The 22,117-nt window shown below is 46.2% G+C and overlaps 1 protein-coding gene across 2 annotated transcripts in view; it reads right to left on the bottom strand.

The window, feature by feature from the left end:
* RNF152 (ring finger protein 152) overlaps positions 1–22,117 on the bottom strand; it is a 58,157-nt gene continuing 36,040 nt past the window's right edge. For both annotated transcript variants that reach the window (XM_037156403.2, XM_037156404.2), the window contains exon 3: positions 1–4,573. In XM_037156403.2, coding sequence (XP_037012298.1) covers positions 3,788–4,423 — 636 coding nt within the window. In that variant the 5' untranslated portion in view covers positions 4,424–4,573 and the 3' untranslated portion in view covers positions 1–3,787. The remainder of the gene's footprint in view (positions 4,574–22,117) is intronic.

Below are 22,117 nucleotides of genomic sequence, written 5' to 3' on the forward strand. Positions count from 1 at the left end.
TTTTCTTTTTTCCTTTTCTTTTTTTTTTTAGCCAACTGCATGTTACTATTAAACCACAATCTGTCTTCTTAGCCTTACTCTGTTACTCCCAATACTTCGATGCTAGACACCATTGCACAACCATCCAGAACTGTGCTGGCCAATGTGTTGGCCACTAACCATGAGTGACTACATTTAAATAACTTAAAATACATTAAAATAATAAAATACAAAATCCTGTTACTCAGGCAAACTAACCTCGTTTCGACTGCCTGATACGGGACCACACAGGTTACATCGTACTTCCATGATCACAGAAAGTTTGACTGAGCCGCACCAACCTGGACAGCCCCGAGGGCTGCACCCCCATGGTCTGACTTCCAGGGGATCCACTCTTCAGTCGTGCAGAAGAGTAAAACTTAACTATATATTTAAAGAGTATACTTGAGAGCTTTCTGATCACACAGTATGATGAGAACTGATAACGGATTTGCTTTTCATCCCAACTTATGCCTTGGGTAGCTGTACAGAAATTTTCCAAAGACAATGCATTTTGATAGCCTACCTGGCTCTACTGAACACAGTAAGCCTTCTCTGGCTAATGTCAAGATCATTAATAAAAACAAAAATTCATGCTTCTTATAGTGTACTATTTACATAACACTCATTGTCCTTTACAAAGAAGGCGGAGGGGTTGGGGGGCCAATGGTTTGCAAGTAAAAAATTCAAATCACATGGTTTTCTTTAAAAGTCTATACTCACCCCTAAATCAACCCTCCTTTGATTTCCCAGAGAGGTAGATGCTAACTAAAAAATGAATATATAAATCTACAAAAGAAAAACTTTAAAGCAAGAGTTGAGTCCATGAAGGGTATTCATCCACCCTGGAAAAGTTCATCCAGTGCCCAGGGGGGTCGACAGGCTTGGGAAGAAGAGGAAGCCGCAGCGCAAAGTTCTCCTCTCCCTTTGCTACTGAATTCCAAGCTGCCACGTGACTCCGCAACTCTGTGGGCCTCGGTGGGTTTGTCCTCAAAACGAAGGCCCCGGAGGTTGCTTCCAGCTCTCACTTTCTGTGCTTTCTGTTGTGTTTTTTTTCACTGATGTGCAACTGTAAATTCCGGCCGATTGTGTCACTGGACTTTGGTCACATGGGGTAGATGAGTTATCAGTGTCATGGGTGACTGCCAGGAGAGGCCGGAGCAATGGTAAACATCGAGTCTACAAAAACTCTATCAGGCGGACTGAGACATCACACACACACACACACACAAACACACACAAGTGCACACCCTAACAAACAGGTGCACAAGTAACTGTGGGCAGAATTCACTCAAACACTATTTCTTATGTCAGTAACACTCGCACAGAAAATTCTGATTTGGTCATTATTGTTACTCTAGGTTGTAAAGTCAAAAATCTACCGTAGAGCTGATTAATTTTCCGCTGCTTAACTGCAGTTCTGGCATCAGATTGCTTTGAAGGAGAAGTTACGTGAATGTTTTTACTCAGTATTTTTACACTAAGAAACAAAGGGCACTGGACTGTCATACATGTTAGTGTCTGTGTGTAACCTACTTAACACAGAGAAGTCTTATCAAATACTACGCTACACAGCCGGTCATTTCCTACTGTACATAAACATATGCAGATAGCATTTACACAACGAACTGGAACGTGGCATGGCTGAAAATTGCAGGGGTAAAGTCCATTAGAAAAGCAGGGTTCTTAATGCAACAATCCTGTGTTTTGTTGGTTTTTTTCCCCAAGAGGAAGAGAAATGAGGTCAGACGTGCATTACAGCAGCCTGGTTGAGTCTGAGAAATTGACACTAACCCAACAGTATATTATGTTACGTAATAGAGGACAGCATTCAGCTAATATGATACCTAAATTATTAATAGCAAATAAATCCTAGATTTGTTGTATAATGTCCAATAGCTTACATAGTAAAATGGCATTTTAACCTAATTTCTAGCTTGAGCTTTCAAATACGTTTCCTAAAGGTCTGCAGAAAAAAAAAAATTTGAAAGATTTGAAAGACCCGAGCTCACATTTGTATATTGAATTCCCACACCAATGAACAGCGTTAGCTTTGGATTCCAGTTATTCTACTGTCATTTTATCTAACACAATTTCCATCAGTTTAATGTGCATATTTTGTGCTGCTTGAAGGTAATAGTTAGCATGTAAGTAAATTAAATTGTCTCTATCACACAGGGTTATTTCTAAGCCTTGCTTTTTGGAACTAGTTACTGCTGATCTTGCCCTCCCCCAGCTGCATGGATTAAATGAAACATAAACATCCGTATTTGTGAGGAGTCTTTGTCATATAGCACTTGCTCCAGGAATTCCATGAAAGAAATTAGAAAAGAGCCATAAAGCTCACAGCTATTTCTGCATGCACACACTTCCGGGCATAGCAATTTATCACTTAATACTAGCAGATCCTTCTTCGTGAGCATCCAAAGACCATTGCATACTGAAGCATATTTGAGAATTTAGGAGGAACTGGTCCGTTTAAATTGAGAATGTGAGCTGTTGGTTTACCTTGCCACTTCTCCCAACAAAAACATGTCAAAATACAAGAAATAGTCTTACTTCTACAACAAGAGGAAACTGGGATTCTGAATGGTTCAGAATGATTCTCTCATGGGACAATAATACCTTTCAAAAAAATAACCACGGGCTGCCGACTGGAATGCCAGTCCAGCTATGTCCCCGGGTAACGACATTCACGGCCATTTCAATACCCCAAACTGGGAGAAAAGGTAAGGCCCTGTTCCTCTCCATTTGTGCCTTACACAACACGGGGCTGGACTGCAACACAGAAGAGGAGCAAGTGTTGGAAGTGACAAGTGCGTCGTAACACCTCACCGGTGGGTCCCAGTGCCCAGGAGGTGACCATTTCAGACCCTGGACTCGCTGACACCCACCAAACCTTCCTACTGGGATTCTCCTGACGAGATCCAAAACCTGAGGCAAATCAAATTACACATACACACCACACACATACCGATGCACAATATTTACATTTAAAATTCTGGTTTTGTGAGATGGCTTGAGAAAAATTGGCAAAGAGTTCTCCTATAGGATGAGGCATGTCTCCTCATTACTCAGTCCACTGCTCCCCGGGTGGGCTTCCTCCATTTAAGAAACACGGGCCCGGCTCTCATTCCACGGGAAGAAAAATGAAGGCGCGTTGACAAAAGACGACACTTCGGAAACACTTATTCAAATATTTCCTTCAAAAAAAATGATGGTCCGCTGAACTTATCATGATTGGGGTGCCATTCAAAAGGTATAAAGGGCCTTGGCAATTGAAGGAAGACTGGGTTTCACTGTAAAAAAAGGAAAGGAACCAGCGCCGGTGTCATTGCTGAACTTGTCCATGGGTTCCTAGGGTTAATTCTACTCTCTAGCATCTGTACATAGCATCTGCGGTTTAATCTACCACACTCAGAGAAGACCACATTGTGTGCACTTGCGCAGAGTCATGTCCAAGTTAGAATATGTTTATCTTGCCACGTGGCTTTGGAAAATCATAAATTGCAGTCCATTTAATAAGTGACTATGAGGATGCATGCAATCGTCTTCAAAGCTGCTGCCATCAATGCTCAGAGTGGTCTGCCTGGCCTCTCGTGGAGACCTCGCATTCTGTCCTCTGCTTTGGGTTCATCAAGCGGCAGCCCGGAGGCCGGCCCTCGGCACCAAACGATCAGCGTCGCCCCCACCATCTCCCCTCGGTCCAGTCACCAACACCTGCTCAAGCCCTGGTCGGCACCCGCGAGAGACCTCCCTGCTGCCCTCTTCAGCCACAGGATATCACAGTGAAACGCTTAGAAATGCAAGACATGTTGTGGAGCACAATGCCCAGAAGGAAGACCAGGACGCAGGCCACCAAGATCACAGTGCACACCCCAGACCAGGTGGAGCTCTTTGCCACGCCACGCCTGCCCGGCTCCTCCTCCACCACCGGTGGTGCCACCTCGGCAGCCTCCTCCTGGGGGGGCCCTCCCTGCAGAGGCTGCTGCTCTGCCGGGATGGTCACCACGGTAACAGACTTCTGCTGGTTCCCAGGCAGCAGGCGGCAGCCTGAGTCTCCGGGCAGCGGCGCTCGCTCCTTGGAGATGGGCAGGGGCAGCATGTAGCACCCATTGCTGGGAAGTTTGATGAAGACCGGGGTGTGCTCAGAGGCGTGTGGGATGGCAATGATGGCGAGGACCTCCGGGTCGTCGGGGAGCTGCGACACGGAGAAGCCTGCAGGCAGCTTGGTGATGCCCCGGCACCACGGGCACCTCACATCCTTCTGGCTTGTCCTCATCTGCTGAAGGCACACGGAGCAGCAGGTGTGTTTGCAATCCAGCAACTTGGGCCTGCGCCGGGGGCTGTAATAATTGAAACAGATCTGACATTCCAGCAAAGAATCTTGGGAGATCGTCTCCATCGTGAACTGGGAGCAGGGAAGGCAAGGCCAAGAGGAAGAAGCTTGTTCTCAGAGGCCACCGCTCTGGCACCTTCCTTTGTCGAGCCTTTCCAGAGTCACGAGGCGATCGATGAGCTCAGAGGCATCCAGGATGCTCAGGTGTGCTCATTTCTGAAGGAGACAAAAATGCACACAGAGTTAATTATCTCAAGCAAGCAGAGATGTTGGCATATCGGATGGATTTGTGCCGTTGCTCAAAAGTCTTGACAGTCGGTCAAAAACTTAAAAGTCCCCCCCCCCCCCCCCGACTGTAGGATTCCGGGTCTGTCTGGCTCATCATGGTGACTACTTCGCCCATTTCTAAAGAACCAAATACCTCCGGGATATGTGGGTACACAATGTCCCACGTTTCATAAAAGGGCCACTCTGTTACTTGTTTTGTACATTCCAGTGGACCTGGATTATCCTTCTAACACACTGGAGAAATTCTCCGGCTTCCAATAACTTTGTAGCATTCTCTAAAAGCAAATGTCCGTCCCTCAATCTTCTCACTTTCTTTTCCTGACCCCACTTGCCCTCCTGTAGGTATTCATTGCCAAATGCAAACAACTTTACAATGTAGGTGCTTCGTGTAAGTACGTTGCCACTGGACAAGAGTTGGGACTGTTCCTCTCTCTGACAGGTCATCAGAATGACGCCAAGACAGCACACACCGGCCTCTTGTCCCCTTGCCTATCAAGCCACTTGAACCAAGGTCATTCTTGTCTACTGATTTTAAGAGAGACAACAGTAAAACAAGACACAAAAAATAAGACAACACCACCACACAAACCACAAGTGGCAATGAACCTTGAGGCAGCAGGGGTCACCAAGGCACAGGGGATTCAGGTTGCTTATTAATTTCATTCCTCCTTAGGACTGCACCAAGTAACAAGCCCACCGGCAAAGACCATGAACTGATCCTAACCAGGTGTTCCAGTGAAAGGTGCTCCAGTGAAAGACTGGCAGGCATGCAGACTTCACCCCCCCCCCCCCCCCCAGAAAAACCACAGTGTCAGCCTCCTGGCCTGGCTCAGCTGCAGGGTAACCCCGTATGACTCAGCCTGGGGGGCTGGAGGCACAGCTTAGTGCAAAGCAGTGTTAATAAAGGCCGCCCGCCTGTTTCCTACTGAAAGCATCCAAATTATGTGTCTCTGCATGGAGCTGTGATGACTCTGGAAAGAACCATTCAACCACTATTGTGGAAATAATTGCTAGTCCTAGAACCCCACCCACACCCAGAGGCAGGAGCTAAAGAGATGGAAAAGCTCTTTCACATTTTTCTTTAAAAGCCAAGCCTCTTTTCCTAACTTCCTTTGTGAAATTAAGAATGCACAAACGCCTTAAAGTCAAAATTAAGAACACAGAAAAAGTATGACATAAAAAATAGTCACTGATAGAAATTAACAAAATGACAACCAAGAGAGCAACATATTTTAAAAATATTTTAGCTGTATTAAATTATTAAAAGTAATACAGTAACACAGCATTCAGAAAGTGCATATCATATTTATCTATCCGCTACTTCAACAAATATTTATTGATTAAAATTTGCTGAGAGTAGAACTTAAATAGTCTCACCAAAAAGAAAAAAAAGGAGTGTAAGTATGTGAGACGACAGATGTGTAACCAGCTAGACAGGGAGGGGAGGGGCCTTCGCAATGTACGCGTTTACCAAATCACCACAATGTACACTTGAAATATCTTACTCGTCAATTATGTCTCAATAAAGCTGGAAAAAAATAGAAAAATAAAATACCTATCCGGTATCTATCATGCACCCATCCAGCTACTGCAGGATATGAAGAAGAATCAGACCCAAATCCTGCCCTGAAGCAATTCAAAGTTAGGTCAGAATGAATGTACATTTTTTTCTCTTCCATTCATTTATGATTCCAATTTTCATTGCACAGCTACCATGTGTCAATCATCACAGTATTTACTTTTGTTCCTGTAGCTAAGACCTTGTCAGTGCCCGTAAGAAACTCCCAGCCTAGAAGGACTTGAACAGCTACCCATACGAAGTGGTGCACGCCACACAGGAGCTGGAGGAATCAGAGGCGGCTCCCCGACAAACATGGATTACGGGGAGGACGTCCACAGGTAAAATCAGAGAACAGGTTATTTCCCGGTCAGAAATCAGTCCGAGCAGAGGAAAGGAAGTGAGCAATCACAGAATTATTTCTAGACACTGACTACAGGAGTTTTTCTAACAAGAGTCACCTAGAGAGCCCATCCCCAAGTGTGTCCGAGCTCCAGTTCCTACAGGTGGATATTTGATATGCGTACCCACCGGCCCAGCCAGGGACAGCGGGTCCTGCAGGGAGGGGAGGGATGAGCAAAGCCAGCCACAGGTCGAGGGCCACAGACCATCGGCCATGGACAGCCTCCAGTGCCGGGCCAAGGCCGGGGAGCTTTCTACTGAGCACCGAGGGAACACCGGCAAGGTCAGGAGTATAAGAATGACTCATCAGGCAGCTACATTCAGGAGAGATTCGAAAGACCTGCCGGGACACTATTCTCACATTAGACAAGAGTCATAAGTAGCTGCAGCAAACAGGGCCATTAGCATGAAGAGGCGCAGACTGCTGAGAGGTCTTACGGGAGCCGGGTGGGACCTGGCCATGGCTTCCGATGAGCCTGGGGGAGGGAAGAAGTCCAGGGAAGTCTTGAGAGGAGGGCACTCTCACTGAGAAACACAGGGATCGCCAAGAGAAAGACAATGACGTCTGTGGCTGTATTCCATCTGAGGTGCTCGAAGAGACAAGACATGTGTTCTTCAGAGAGCTATTACAGAGTCAAAAAGAAGCTGAAAATGTGAGGCTGATATTGCAGAGAAAAGTCAGGACCAGACCCAAGAGACCTAGGCAGCATCCACAGAGAAGAGACCTCAGCCAGAGACAGGCAAAACAGAACAGATTAGACCCTCAGGGAAAACCTGTATTTAAGCCCAGTCTACAGGAAAAATAGGGGCAGAGTAGGAGGAAACTCATCACTGTGTCCCAGGCAAAGAGTTCTGAGAGTGAGCCTGAGAGGGACCTCACGGTTCAGAGACCAGGAGGTGGCTGGTACCGTTGAGCGGTGTCCGCATGAGATGGATGGAGCCCGGGGAGGCTGCTGGAGGGCTAAGAATGAGAGCCCCCAGGGAGACAGTGAGTGTGAGGTCCAGGGGTCGCTCAGAGCGGGGACAATCAAGGAATGCTTCTTTTACTCTTCGGAAAACAGAAATCTGAGCCAAGAGGGGCAGAGAAGGCAGGCTCAGGTGCTCCAAGACAGATGGGTGGTCAGGTGTGTGCTGTCCGGTGTGGGGACCCTCCACCCCATGAGCAAGCGAAGGCAGCGAGTGGAGCTGAGGAAGGGGAAAGTGTATGGACGGTGGGGAGTGGGGACTGGAGCGGGGACGCCCAGCATGTTAGTGACCAGGGCGGAATTCTTCGAACTTCACGTCCGCAGTACTGAATGTATTCTTTCTCAATGAAAACACAGGGTTTGCTGGTCAGTACTGGCAAATTCTCTCCCTTATCTATCCTTACCATGTAAGCCCATCGACGGAGGTCAGGCCATGACGTTATTACCCACAGGGAGACAGCAATGTGTCTGGCATGGGAGGACAGATCTCTGAGCCACCGTGGCAGAGATGACAGCGCTGGGCAGGGATAGCTGAGAAAAGCACAGATTGCTCCAACTTTATGAATCTGGACACAGCCCTCCCTGACAATGGCCTCTGAGGGCGACCACCCTCAACGCAGCCGGAGTGGAGAACAAACAATGTTTCCGGATACCAATTTATTTCTTAACTTTCCTCTTGTCCCCTGTTACTTACTTCCCTTTCTTATAAAAATGTGGGAGAATGGGGGGGGGCGGCTCTGGCCTCAAAGAATCTTGGGTCAAATCCTCACTCTGTCACACAGGAGCAAGTCATTTAACTTCTCGGGACCTGCTTCCCCCCTCGGCCAAATGGGGAGGATGGAGTTGTGAGTTCAGAGTCCCGTACTGCCAGGCGGTGAAGGACTCGGTGCCAGTTCCCTCCTTCCTCCCAACTGTCCCTACAGTTGGGCAGGTTCTGTGTGTGACCTGCCCAGAGGCGCTTCCTAGCTCTCACGGAACTGCCCTCGTGAACAGCTCGGGAGAAATGCAAGTGTTCTCCTTGGCCCTGACCCAAGACCTACCGCACCATTTTTTTTTTAACAGCAGCGACATGCAATTTTCTCCATGAATTAAGGTTCCAAGTAATAATGTTCACTTAATTGCTGTTGAGCTCTCTTCAAATTAGATTACACTACTCAAATCGCCAACTCCATCCAAGTCAGCTCCAAGGTCTCACCAGACAGGCCAAATGGAATGGTGAGACAGTCCCACATGTAGTCACTCAAGTCATTTTGACAGCAGTCTCTCTGATTTACATGCCGGTGTGTTCTCTCCCACGCCAGCCTGCACTGCATTCCACTTTACTTTCTGGAGCATAACTAGTGATGATGATGACGATGATTAGTGAGGTAAAGAGAAGAAAATTTATGAGGCTGGGGACCGACGCTAATGATGAATCATCCTTTCTCCCTTTCAACATACACTCAGCAAAATACGTGAGCAAACCACAGAAGGAAGAGAAACAGAAACAAGGGCCATGCTGGTTCAAAAAAAACCCCAGAGATCACAGCCAAAGGCACAAGTGTGCACCAGTGACTGCTGGGCAGGATCAGATGCTCCGGGGCTCATTAAATTTAAAAGAACAGGTCCCTTGCTGGGGTGCCCAAGAACAAGCATACACCAAAATAGACTGGAACGATTTAAAAATGTCACCACAGTTTATTCTGTAAGAACCTAAAGTCAAGATCAAAGAGGAAAACAGGCCACAAAAAGGGAGGGCATTCTCAAAATAATTATGGCTTACAGGGTAGAACTTACGTTCAAACACATCTTCATAAAACGATACTTAGTTTCACGGATCGTATCAGTGGTACCACACGCAGATAAAAGACCTTGAGTAATCGCTGGACTACACACTAATGCATGCCTCGGTTTTAAAATACTTGAAAAAATGAACTGAGATGTATATATATGGGGGAGGCGTGGTTTGGGGGAAAAACTGCCGAAGACCAAAGGGTCTGCTACCGCTGTCCTTCAGGCAGTAATATCTGGCACTTGATAACATATTTTCACAACATAAAATTTCTTCTTAAAAAAAAAAACCTCTGTAATGTTAAGCATCTTTATAAAAGGCGTGGGTATAACACCTCGCAATGGTCTCCAACACTGAATTTTTATAATCTCAGTTATTTTTAGAAGTCCAGGCCTGAGGACCAAAAAGCCAATGAAATAAGTAATCCAGATAGTTTCACTCTAATCATCTTTCACTCTTTTACCCTTAAGACTCTTCATACATCCTGATTTAGATTTGCGACAGCGGCATTAATTCCGGACCCTCAGAACTGTTGCAAGAACTGATATTGATTACACCTGGCTGACCTTGACTCGTCTCATTGGATGGTCTGCATGAGGACCTTAAAGTCAATGGCTGGGTTGAGAAAAATCCCAGCTAGAGATGGAACTAGACACTCTACTACTTTTCTTATTTTAACTGAAATAGTGTGTCTTTTTGATGCAGGCCACTTCCTCAAGTCTTCGAGAAAAGGTAAATATTTGAAATGGGATTAAACCAAATAATTACCCTTCCATTTAATGTGGTATTTCAGCTGGCAAGACCACTTAGTTATACTGGACCTCAGCAAACACTTCAATTAGTGGCAAGAAAGGCAATGGCCTGGCAGTGACAGATGTCACTGGCTTTTGGTCCTCTGGTAGCAGAGAGTAATTCGCTCAGGGCGCAGTTACCAAATCCACGTAGAGCCCAATTGGTGAGACTACTGTCTTTGTTTTGATGGAGAAGACGGTGGATACTGACAAGTTTCCAGTGAGAGTTCCACGGGCCAGTCTCTACCATTTGCACAGTTCCTTCCTGTGAGCATCCTGTTTTGCTGCATCTGACAGTGCAAATAATTCAGAAAATGAAAACTGTCACTTCAAAGTCTTGGCCAGCCATGGGGGATAGGGCAGGGGATGGTGACAGTGCTGGAGGCAGGCTGGCCCTGGCAGCCGAGGCAGGCAGGCGTGGGACGGAGAGATCGATAGTGAAACAGACAGAGAGCAGCAGACTGGCCAGAATGTCAAGGTCAGTCCAGGGACCTGCTGCACAACCAAAGGACTGACTCTGCCCACTGGGCCCAGTGGAGCCGACCACAGCATAGGTGCCATCCTGGTCTGCATGTGCCGATTCTGTAGCTGCCAAAACATAGCTCACCAGACTGCTTAACCCAGGCTCTCCAGAAATGTATTTGCTCAGGAGCATTTCATTAAGACAAGTCTGGTAAAAAGATGAATGAACTTGAGCCACCCACAATATAGTGATACGTGGTTAAAATCAAAGAATACTGAAATGAAGACATCTTAAGGAATTAAAGATAAATGTAACCACTGGTGTTTATTGGCTTCTTTGTTTTACTATCAGATAATGATTACTATTAAGGATCAGGAAGTGAGGATGTTAGCTCTAATTCTGCCCTTAAGTACATGGGTTGCCTTAAGCAAATCACCTGTCTGTGCACCAGTGTCCTCAGCTGCAAGGGCCTGGACTAGGTGATCCCTAGGGCACCTTCCAGTAAAAATAATCCTCACTGACCTCACTGATCGCCAAACACACTCCTGGGTTTCTGAAGCTAGGACAAGCATTGTTGGGCTGTGTGTCCTATGCTCGTCACACCTGATAGACAGCATATAAGCCTTAGCTGGTCATGATCTTGAACTGCACATGTGCACGAGACATTGGGCACCTGATAAATCGGAGGCAACTTACATTGGAGCTTCTTCCTTATATGGTTTTAATGAATGAGTCTAAATAGCACTAACACCCTCACAAAAAACAGCCACAACTGATTGTAGCAATGATCAAAAGAATAACTAATATCTAAAGAATAACCTTCCCAGACCAAGTAAAATACCCCTATTACCTTAACTTGCTACTAGGTGAAGGTGATCCCAACACTCCCTTGAAAAGAAGCCTGCCTGGCTGTCCGGCTGCCCTGAAGGCCAAGGTTAACATCAGCATTAATCAGACACACTGATCTGCTCTGACTCACCTTCATTTGCTCTGATCACCCAGTGGCAGCAAAGACAAAGTTGCAGACAGTCATAAAAGCAGGGAAGAGCTATAAAAGATTGTCAGGGGATCCCAGGCTCCCCAGAGAGAAGGGTTAATAAAAGATGTCACCAGACAGACAGACAGGCAGGCGGGTAGAGCAAAGAGAAAGTGATCACCCCAACTCAGAACTCTAAGTACAGCTGAATGAACTGATGAGCCAGACACATAGTAAAGCCACAGAAATGGAAAACAAATGGAAATCCTAAAGTCTTCTCAATGGCTGGACACCTACTAAGGCAAAATATGTAGTGGAGGAAAACGAATCTTCACTGGGAACCCACCGTGTGCTCAGGGCACTGCAGACACCATGGCAGACAAAATCTGACCTTGGGGAGCCTGGACGCGCTCCCTGAAAAAACCACGGGAAACGGGGAGGGTGGACAGAGCACTGGAGGGGACTCTTCTTCAAGTGATCAGATTTTCAGTTGATGACACGCAGGGCTTAGGTCCACCATGCAGAGAAAAGTAATTTCCTGTTAGAGTCAGAAAGGGCGTTGGAAACCAAGGAGCTCACAAGCTGGCCCACTGTGGTTCCACTCCAGAGACACTGGAGAGCAAGAAAGGACACCAAAATATCCTTTATTTGGTTAAGCATCACATCTGACCCACATTGGCACCATCCCAGGTAGCAATGCGGGCCAGGAGCCTCCAGGGACACAGACATTTAAGATGGTCTCTCAAGGCAACCTAATGACAGCCCAGTGCCAGGATGCACACCGTTCGGGGGAAGGGCTGGGGAGCTTGGAGCTGTGCATTAAGGGCTGTGGACTCCCGCTCCCCCCCCGCAGGCAAACTGCACAGGGAGCAGGCCTCTCTGTGCGGCCATCTCCGTCCCAATGCCCTGCACTCCATGTGCGGGGTAGAGAGGACCTCTGAAGGCCCCCAACTTCCCATGTAAATGTTTGCATTTTCATCATACAAACCACACACACGTGCCATCCCTACACCTATATTTCACCCCATCACAAACTCCAGCACAAACTGAAACCTTAAGGCAATTTGTTTTTAAATGTTTTCCCGTCACATTTACCTACATAGGGGACCCACGTTTCTTTTCTGCAAAGCAGCAGGGAATGAGTATTTGGGGCTCTGCATATACTCTTTGTCACCAAAATGTGAAGGCAGTCACAGACAACAGACCACGTGTCCAATACCAGGCAAGGCCATATCCCAGTGGAACTGCATTTCCCAAGACAGGCCGTTGTTTGCGGGCCCCAGCTCTACCTGACTTCTCGCCAGCCCTGCCCTCAGTCCCCTACATTCAGTATGTTGCTCTGGAGACACCAATCTTCACATTAGCATGCTGCTCTAACATTAGTTACCTCACCTGAATTTCCCATCAAACTATAGAATGCAAAACATTTTCATAGTTATTTGGGGAAGACAATAGGAAATATCGGCTTTACAGATGCAGTGTCTTAATAAAGGACCATTTCCAAGAAACCAAAGGAAAGAGAGCTGAGTGAGGAACCTTAACCAGGACCTGCCCAGCTCACAGCAAGTGCTACGACCATCAGTGAGAATCCAGACGGAGTTCCGAACTTTCTTCACACTCAGGAGTCTGAAGCTGTGACTTTCACAGAGCGAGCCCTGACTCTCGAACCTGTTCTGACAGCCTCAGATTGAAGACAACCCCCCATGTGCCAGAACATCACAGGTGTGAGCACCTGAACTCTGGGTACCACTCCTGTGTCCATCTGCAGAGCTGTGGCAGGCTGCAAGGCCACCGAACAACTTTAGATTTGTCCAGGTTCATCTCCATTCTACACAGCAGCCAAGGGGGCCCACCTTCACCCCAGCAGGGCCACTGGGCAAATCCCCCAGCACAGGGAACATGCTTCAAAGTGCCTCTGAACACGTATTTTTCTCTTCCCCTCGAGATTTCTTCAAATTACCCAGAGAACATTCTATATCAAACCCTTGAAAAGAACAGTACATTAGAAACCTGGTGGGTTTTACAGATGCTTCTTTAACTAAGTCTATTCAAAAGCCATTCTTAGGATTATTCTCTTTGAGCAGGGTGTTTATTGCTGCAATACCTCCCCCCGCCCACCCGTGATTCATTGTGGGAGCTGAGCCTCCAGCTGAAGTCTCCCAGGTTCCCCGAAGGTACCAGAACTAAAATAAAGTGCTGTGCGGAGTCAGCTGTCAGTCCGCTCATTGCTCCTGCTTGTTCCTCCCTTCCAGCTGCAAGAACTCAATGAGCGCCGATGCTCCATTCAGGCAAGGTAAGAAGGAGAGAAAAAAAGAGTGAAAGCCCTGAACTTGATATTGAACAGTGGCATGAGCAAATGCCGTTAGTCACTAATTAATCCATCTTTCCGAACCAAACAATAAATCCCAAAGATTTCTCCTCTGACTTTCTTCTGCTTAGGTCAACTTTGAGATAAAATTTCGTAACAATGAAATGCACGTATTTTAAAAATGTAGTTCAATGAGTTTTGAGAGAATGCACACAGCTGTGCAACTGTGATGCCAATCAAGCTATTTCCATCACCCTGGAAAAGGTCCCTTTGTGCCTCCCCCCCCCCGTCAGTTCTGCCTGCCCCGCCCCTCCCCCTTCTGCTTTCCACCTTCCAATTTGTGTATTTAAAATTCCATCTGAGGGATTTGGTTTAGGGGAAAGAGGTATTATTCTGAGTGTGCTCTCATATGACCTAGGACCATATTTGGGGAAATAAGGTGTTATTCAACTTCACCTTCGTATTTCCCAGAAAAATCCTGGAGTGACAAATCCTGCCACAGAGGCATTCATTCAAATATGCATTGAGCACAAGGCACTGTTCTAGGTTTGGGAGAATCTAGAGGCAAAGACCCACCTCTCTGCAAAGGCGGCCGTGCTAATAACTACAAGCACAGGGCAATCTGGGCTTAAGACAGGGGGCAGGTGGGGAAGGAAGAAGGAGCACCAGGGAAGTGTTCCTCTGGACACACCAGGCAGGGTTCTTCTGGGAAGGTGAGGTCATGGATGAGCCAAATTTTAAGTCTGAGACGATCCTCAAGTGTTCAAGTTGCGAGAGGAAAAGAATTGAGCTGTTGAGGACACGGTGCTCACACCTTATTCCCATCGATTCCCCTGAAGCAAAAAAACACTGTGTAAATATAATTTTTATGTCAGACAGAGGGCAATGGTTCACTTTATTAAAGAACTCTGCATGTAAATGACTTCTATAAAAAATAAGTTTTCTTGTTACATGTTGAAGCTCAAAGGTCTCACCATCAAATAAAAACAATTAATTTCCAAATTAAATGTTATTTAATTATGTAACCTTTTACAACATAAATGTATACTCTAAATATAGTACTGTAAAGATATATGTGTCATGACCTATATTTATTTATAAATGTAGGCCACATAAAATCTAATTCATATTTTTAAATTAAAAAAAGAAAGAAACGCAGACAAATCCTAAGTTTTAACCTGCTTTTGTTACAGAGTTATTGCAATTTTTCTTCATAGTGAATATACCCAATTTTGTGGGTAGTAAAATATGTCATATTTTTAAACAATTAGTCATTTAAACATCAGAATTAATCAGTAATGCCTAACACTTAATGGTGATTTTTACCAATGCAAAAGAACCTTTTGCATTGTTAAAAGTCATTCTAATGTATTTTGAATCTGAACAGGAACGACAGTCTATATTGTTATTTATAATACATGGATATTTAATTTTTGTGTAGCTATTTAATTTTGTGTTAAGTATACAAACATATACAAACTTTACAACATAAAGATATCTCTGTTTAAGCACAGATTGTTTATTTGTCCTAAGCTAGTGGTTTTAGTTAAAATAATGGGTTAAGTCTTATTTGGTGCAGACTACTACGCCAACTCAGCAAGGCAAAGATACTTCCCAAACTGCCACAAACTAGCCCCTGTTAGAGCAAGCCTGTGTAATCTACCAATGACTTCCAGAGTTTCAGCTTTCATTTCATTGGCCAAAAAATTAAAAAAATTTTTTCTCACTTATCTTTCTTAGAATAGTCACAAAATGTCTAAAAAGACTCAGTTACCCAAATGTGGCCTTTGAATTTAAAGCAGTCTGATTTAATAAGCATGCACTCTGTAAGTAGAGAGTAAATTACAACAGTGTCTTTCAAGCCAGCAAATAAAATGGATAAGATTTTAGAAACCACCTCCCAATAGTGAGCCCATATGTACCAGGTCCTGCTTGAATAAAGAATGTGTTTGCAATCAGCAAACAGGAACTTGCTATATCTGACACTGCTGAGCTTTTGTGGGTCTGTTCTCATTCTGTGAGTACCTACAAAGACACAGGGAGTCTACACTCATCTGCTAATTCAAAATGTCAAAGCAGGAGAAAGGGTGCAGCATCTCAGGCCACTGTGCCAGCTCAGTGAGAGCAGTGAGTGTCCACCCGCCCCGACTCCATGCTCCTCCTGCAATTCACTGATGTTTCCCAACACAGAAAATAGCCATTCCCTTGCATTGTGTCTGTTCTAGCACCTTCCATGGACAGAACAATAATAGGAGTAAAACAACAAATACAGATTTAAATGGAAATAGATTTCTCACAAAGCATTAACTGATGTAGGTCACGGGAATCAGATCATTGGTTTATTGAGGCAGCCAGTCGATTTTGGAAAATAATTCTCTAATGCTCTCTTATTGAGTAACTTAAAACAAGGGCAAATTTAACCTACTTGAAAGGGAGAGAAGAGGTAGCAAAGCCTCAAAGAAAGGCAAATCTACGGTGATTTCCAGTACCCACAGCCAAGCCTGTCTTTCAAGTGATTGCTTTGGTTGCCACAAGCCTGTGCTCCTGCCTCCTGGAATACTGAGACCACAGAACCCCAGATGCACTGCAAACACCATTTCCTGAGGAAGTGACCCTACAGCTAATGCCACTGAGCACAGTGCCTGTTATCTTGTCTGTTTTTCTTTAGCCGAAGGGAAACGCTCCTAGGGCCCCGAGGGCCAAAGGGGCTATGCATTTTTAAAAATGCCATCCATCCCAGAAACTGGATTATAATAAGCAGATAAAGACAGGAACATCAGGACAACAATTTGAAGAGATTGATTTTTCTTCCTGCCCAACAATCCAGAATGGGACAATACATCATCCAGGTGACCCTTTTCAATTACGGCTCTTTCCATAATCTGATTGCCATTTGCATTTAAAAAATTCAATTTTATTACAAGATAAAACATCAAGCTACACTGGGAACATAACTGCTTTTAGTGTGATTAGCAAACCGCTCCTGCAAAACTGCTCTATTCCACAAGCCAGCATGTCCCCATTCAGGCAATCCACCACCCAACACCACCTGACGACTTGAGCAACTACTATGCACCAGGCATTGGAACAAATAATGTGGCCTCTGGTTACTTGTCCAGTCGTTCTGCCATGCCCTGGCTGGAGTCCCACACCCCAGCCACCTGAGCCATTTGAACGTCTCTAAAGCAGCACATCGCACCTCTCACCTATAGGCCTTTGCACGCCCATCATTCTCTCCACTTGAAATGCTGTCCCTCCCATTTTGGCCCAGAAAAATTCAGTCCTGATGAATTTTTCCATCACTAACTCCAAGAAGGTCCATCACCAACTCCAAGAAGGCTTCCCCTACCACTCCAGCTGGGTGAGACTCTGAGATTCCTTTCTACAGCGATCATAGTCTGCATAGCCGTGTCTCCCCCACTGGAAAGTGAGTTCTTAAGGGCAGGAACCTACACACAAACACTGCCTCTGCCCCAAGTTGGACCACCTGAAGGGCCCAGGGTACCCCTGTTCACCTGCCTCTCCCCCAACTAGAATGAAGACCCAAAGGCCAGGGACTTGAGCTGTCTTGTATTTTGCCCTCAGTACCCAGACAGTGACTGGCATTCAGGAAGTGCTCAATATATGCTCATATATAGGTTGACAACTGATTGCTATTCCGCCATTTTTGAAAAACTAAGGATAGACATATGCACACCAGTCTTTGGAGACAATTCAGCCATCATGAGCATGCTAGGGTTCATGCATTAACAGTATAGTTTTACTGATGTTTACCTCCACCTAGAATGGTAAGTTTCTTCAAGGAGTTACTGTGTAGGTAACTGAACTTAAATGTTAAACGAATACTTCTACAAAGTAACTTGAATCCATGCATCGCAATGTCTACTGAAGATCAGACAGATCAGTACCTGGGCGCTCTCCCAGCAAACCTAACTGCAAGGAGCTCCCCGAGTGACTGTGATGGCAGCCAAGGGCATTTGCAAACCAGAATCTGGGTCACAGGTGACTGAGGGCATTTGGAAACGAAGATCTGGGTCTAGGTGGGTACATGGCCTATGTGAGGTATCACTGCCCCAAATATACAAGACCTGAGGTCACTGGAAACATGCCAAATCTTGCTCTCGTGAAGCAGGTAAACCTCAATGTCAGTAAACTCTCCCAGGGGCTCACAATCTGGACTGGTTTGTCTTTTCTTCATAACCCACAACCCCAAAAAGCTGTCCTCAAAGCAGGGTCCCATCCAGCTTCTCACAGCTCTTCCTCCTCCTCTTCCAAAGCCTCACATACCGGTCTGGGGACTCCTAGTTCCCGGTGACATGTCACCCTTGGTCTCTCTCCTTGCCAGTTCCCTGTGTGTTTGCTTAGTCGCTTGGCTCCGTAGGCAGACTTTCAAAGTCCACGTCTAGGACAGCCCACGACAGTCCATCCTGCTCTTCACACAGCTCCTCCCCAGTGCCCAGAACCCACCCCCCGGAATGTGTTTGTCCCAAAGGAGACCCCCTCTCACCACCACACACACACACACTGAAAAGGCACCAGAAAGGATGTACATTCTCAGTAACGGAGTCCACCTCACCCTACATTAACTTCTAACGGATACAAGGTCTTAGGCTCTGGAGCAAAGTGACAGGCTCCTTTTTGGGTTTGTGGGTAACACTTCAGTGCCAAGGTCAGTGCTCCTCAGCTAGTCCTGCTTTTCTGAGCTGCTTTCCTCTCTCCCTCTGACCCCACAGTTTGCTAAGCGCACCCTTGTCAGTCCCCCCTCTACTGATCTGCCCACCTCCCATCCCCAGAAGTGCATGTCCATCTGGGCAACCCAGAGATGGCACATCAACCTCCCAGTTCCCACACCGACAGCGGGAGCCTGCGGTGGGCATGGGAGTCCCTCGGGGCACAGGAAAGGTAGTCAGACGTCAGTCAGCCTGGACCACGTGAGATTCCCTCTTCTGCTTCTCAGAAGTTCCTCCCGGTTCCATACGTGGTGGATGTTTGGAAACACTGTCAGGCTAACGAGTGGTGATTTCTTCTGGTGGGAGCCTGTGAAAAGTCATTGCACAGGCTCGTAATTTTGGGCCTCAGAGCTTTCACTGTCCTTGGTGGGGCAGGCATGCGGTAAATATCTCCAGAACCACGTGATGTGATGCTGTTAAGGTTCGAGGCACCAATATAGATGAAACAGTCCCTTGTCCATTAATAACAGTTACAAAGTGGCCTCGCCCCCCAGCCACACTGTGCTGCAAATCTGATATTTGTTATTTAAGAATAAATAAATGTGTCCAAGCTGGGTCTAGCTTTTTTTTTTTTGTAGAGTAGTGAGATCTTTCTAACCATCTCTTTCTAGCCTAATGCTTCTCGAGTTTGGGGGTGCTGCAGAGCAGTCAGAAGGGGGCAGGGCACAGACCCCTCAGTCTGTGGGAGGGTGCAGGTCCAGGAAAACACCTCGAATTGTGCCTGCGACTTCACGTCCCTTCACCGCTGAAGCCCGTGGAGAAGAACCTCTACCCAAGCCCGCTGCTCTCAAACTGCGATGTGCCGGTGAGCCACCAACGCTGCTTTGTGTGACTGAGTTCTAGAACACACATGTGCATGTACACGCATGCACATGCACAGTAACATCCGGCAGCAGTAAGGCCTGCCTGAGTGTGCTTGGTAGGGCAATAATATGCGTGGGACCATTTATAGTTTTAATTTGAACATTTCACCTAAAATGTCATATGATGTGCTTGAGTATAATGTTGTTGTGTTACAGAATTACATGCTTATGATTTTGTAATAAAAGATTTTGTAATAAAGATGGGGGCATTATTTGTGCCAGACCCTGTGTGTTTCTGTGTATATTTTGGGCAGGACAGATGGTGAATGTTTTAGGCTTCACGTTCCATCTAATATCTGTTACAACTTACTGAAGTCTGCCATCATGGCAGAAAGCAGCCATATCCTAAGCACAAACAAATGGACATGCCTGGGTTCCAATAAAACTTTATTTACAAAAACAAAACATGGGCTGGACCCTGGCTGGTGTAGCTCAGTGGACTGAGCACCAGCCTGTGAAATGAAAAGGTCACTGGTTCGATTCCCAGTCAGGGCACATGCCTGGGTTGCAGGCCAGGTCCCCAGTTGGGGGCATGCAAGAGACAACCAACCAATGTATCTCTCCCTCTTTCTCCCTGTCTTCCCATCTCTCTAAACATAAATAAAAATCTTTTAAAAAAGCAAAAACACGGGCTGGACTTGGCCCCATGACTGCACTAGTAGGTATTACTTTAAAGCAAGAACGAGGAATGTAATAGGAAATCACAAAACTACACTCGGTTCTATTTTTTTAAGGGTTCACATGTATTTTTACCCCAAGTGTATCACATTCACTTGGGTACATACCCAACCAGAAATTCCCATCACTACACTTTTCCTCCTGAACAATCTGTTATGAATGGGCCATTGTTCCGTTTTCCAGTCGACACAATGAGGGTCAGCGCGATTCCACGGCACATACCTTTCCTGAAAGACCCCCTGTGGCTGGGTCTCACGGCTCCCAGCACAGTCCCACCCACTGACAGCCAGCCCCACACCAGACATGAAAGCCGAACCCATCCTCTCGTGTGCCAGGCAGCCCGTGTCGCTGCTGGAGGCCGTGATCGCTTCTTTAACGACTCATGTCAACAGCCACAGGCCTTTGTCATCCTGCAGGCTTGTTTTCTCCAAAAATCAGGGCCCACACTGGGCGCTTCGCTGACCTATCCTTCCCTCAGGGCAAGAGGTCAAGGGCTTGGCTACTGAGCACCTTCCTGGGTGAACTTCACCGAGTCGCTTCCTGTTTCCTGACCGGGTCTAGCAACTCACTTCAGCCGCCTGACTCGCCAGCGGGCAAGTGGTTTCCTCCCCAGTGTCCTGCTTCTTCACATTCGGACCCGGCCAGGTGCCTGCTGCCCTGCTGTGTGGGGCAGTTTCAGAATGGCCCGCACGGGGGACTACCCCGAACTGTCTCCGAGTGACTAAGGACACTATTTGGGTTTTGACTCAGGCACACCCTGACGGAAAAGCCAGCTCCCGCTGGAAGTGACTGGGTTCAATGGTGTGTTTCCAGCCATTTTCAATCGTTTCTCAAGTCGAGCCTCACCAAATTAGATATTAACTTTTTTGGGGATTGTTGGCTGTTCTTTGATTAAAAACCTATAGTGCTATTTAGGTGTCTTAAAGTACAAGTGTAAAACTCAAGAAAGCACACATGCTGCTTATCATTTTGTATGAAAGCAAAGTCAAATTCATGAGCAAATTCCTTTTTATAAAATGTCATACAACTAGCCCTGGCTGATGTAGCTCAGTGGGTTGAGCGCCAGCCTATGAACCAAGGAGTTGCGGTTTCAATTCCCAGTCAGGGCACATGCCTGGGTTGCGGGCCAGGTCCCCGGAATAGTGCGTGCAAGAGGCAACCACACATTAAAGTTTCTCTCCCTTTCTTCCTCCCTCGCTTCTCCTTTCTCTAAAAATAAATAAAATCTTAAAAAATAATAATAATTAAAAATCCCATACAACTAAACTGAAAAGGGCAGTGAGTAAATAGGATGCTGGCAGTGACAAAAACACCCTTCACCACAGCCAAGGACAGCTGTCGCTCCCTCCGCTGTCTGACGGGGTGAGAAACACCGGCTCGTGTGCTTTTTGTGGATCTGTCACTGCTGCTTGTGTGTGAGCCACGTCTGGGACTGTGCGACATGCACAGCAGCCCCGTTTGCCAAAAAGGTGAAATTCTTTCTCTAAATCACAGGCCCAAACAGTCCAACAAATCCCTCACCTTTCATCTGTCCAATACCCATGCAGGTCGTGAGAAGATAAAAGTAATAACACGCGCCTGTAGGTCATGTCAGACTTTGCTGTGTACAATGTGTCCTTTTTTGCCCAGATTTTTCAGGGGAAAAGTAAGGATGCACATTACACATGGGTATAATGATCACACACCATGGGTATAAAAATCCCATGTATAATGCCCACAGAAATGTGAGTGCACCTTATACACGGCAAAATACGGTAAGTGCTTAAACCCTGCACCCCCAACGAGGGCAACGAGATGCAGTGAAACTTGATTTCTCGAGGGAATGTGCAGAATGCACTTCACCCTAGTTTTTAAAGGCTCTGATGACCTTTAGATAGCCATGGTGACCTTGCGAAAGGACATTTATTCACCTCCTCACCCTAGTGATGTACAATGTAATGTAGGGCAAGTAACCAAGAGCCTATTTC

This window comes from Artibeus jamaicensis, unplaced genomic scaffold, assembly GCF_021234435.1.
Source record: "Artibeus jamaicensis isolate MK-2021 breed Jamaican fruit bat unplaced genomic scaffold, CSHL_Jam_final contig_354, whole genome shotgun sequence".
NCBI classification, from domain to species: Eukaryota; Metazoa; Chordata; class Mammalia; order Chiroptera; family Phyllostomidae; genus Artibeus; species Artibeus jamaicensis.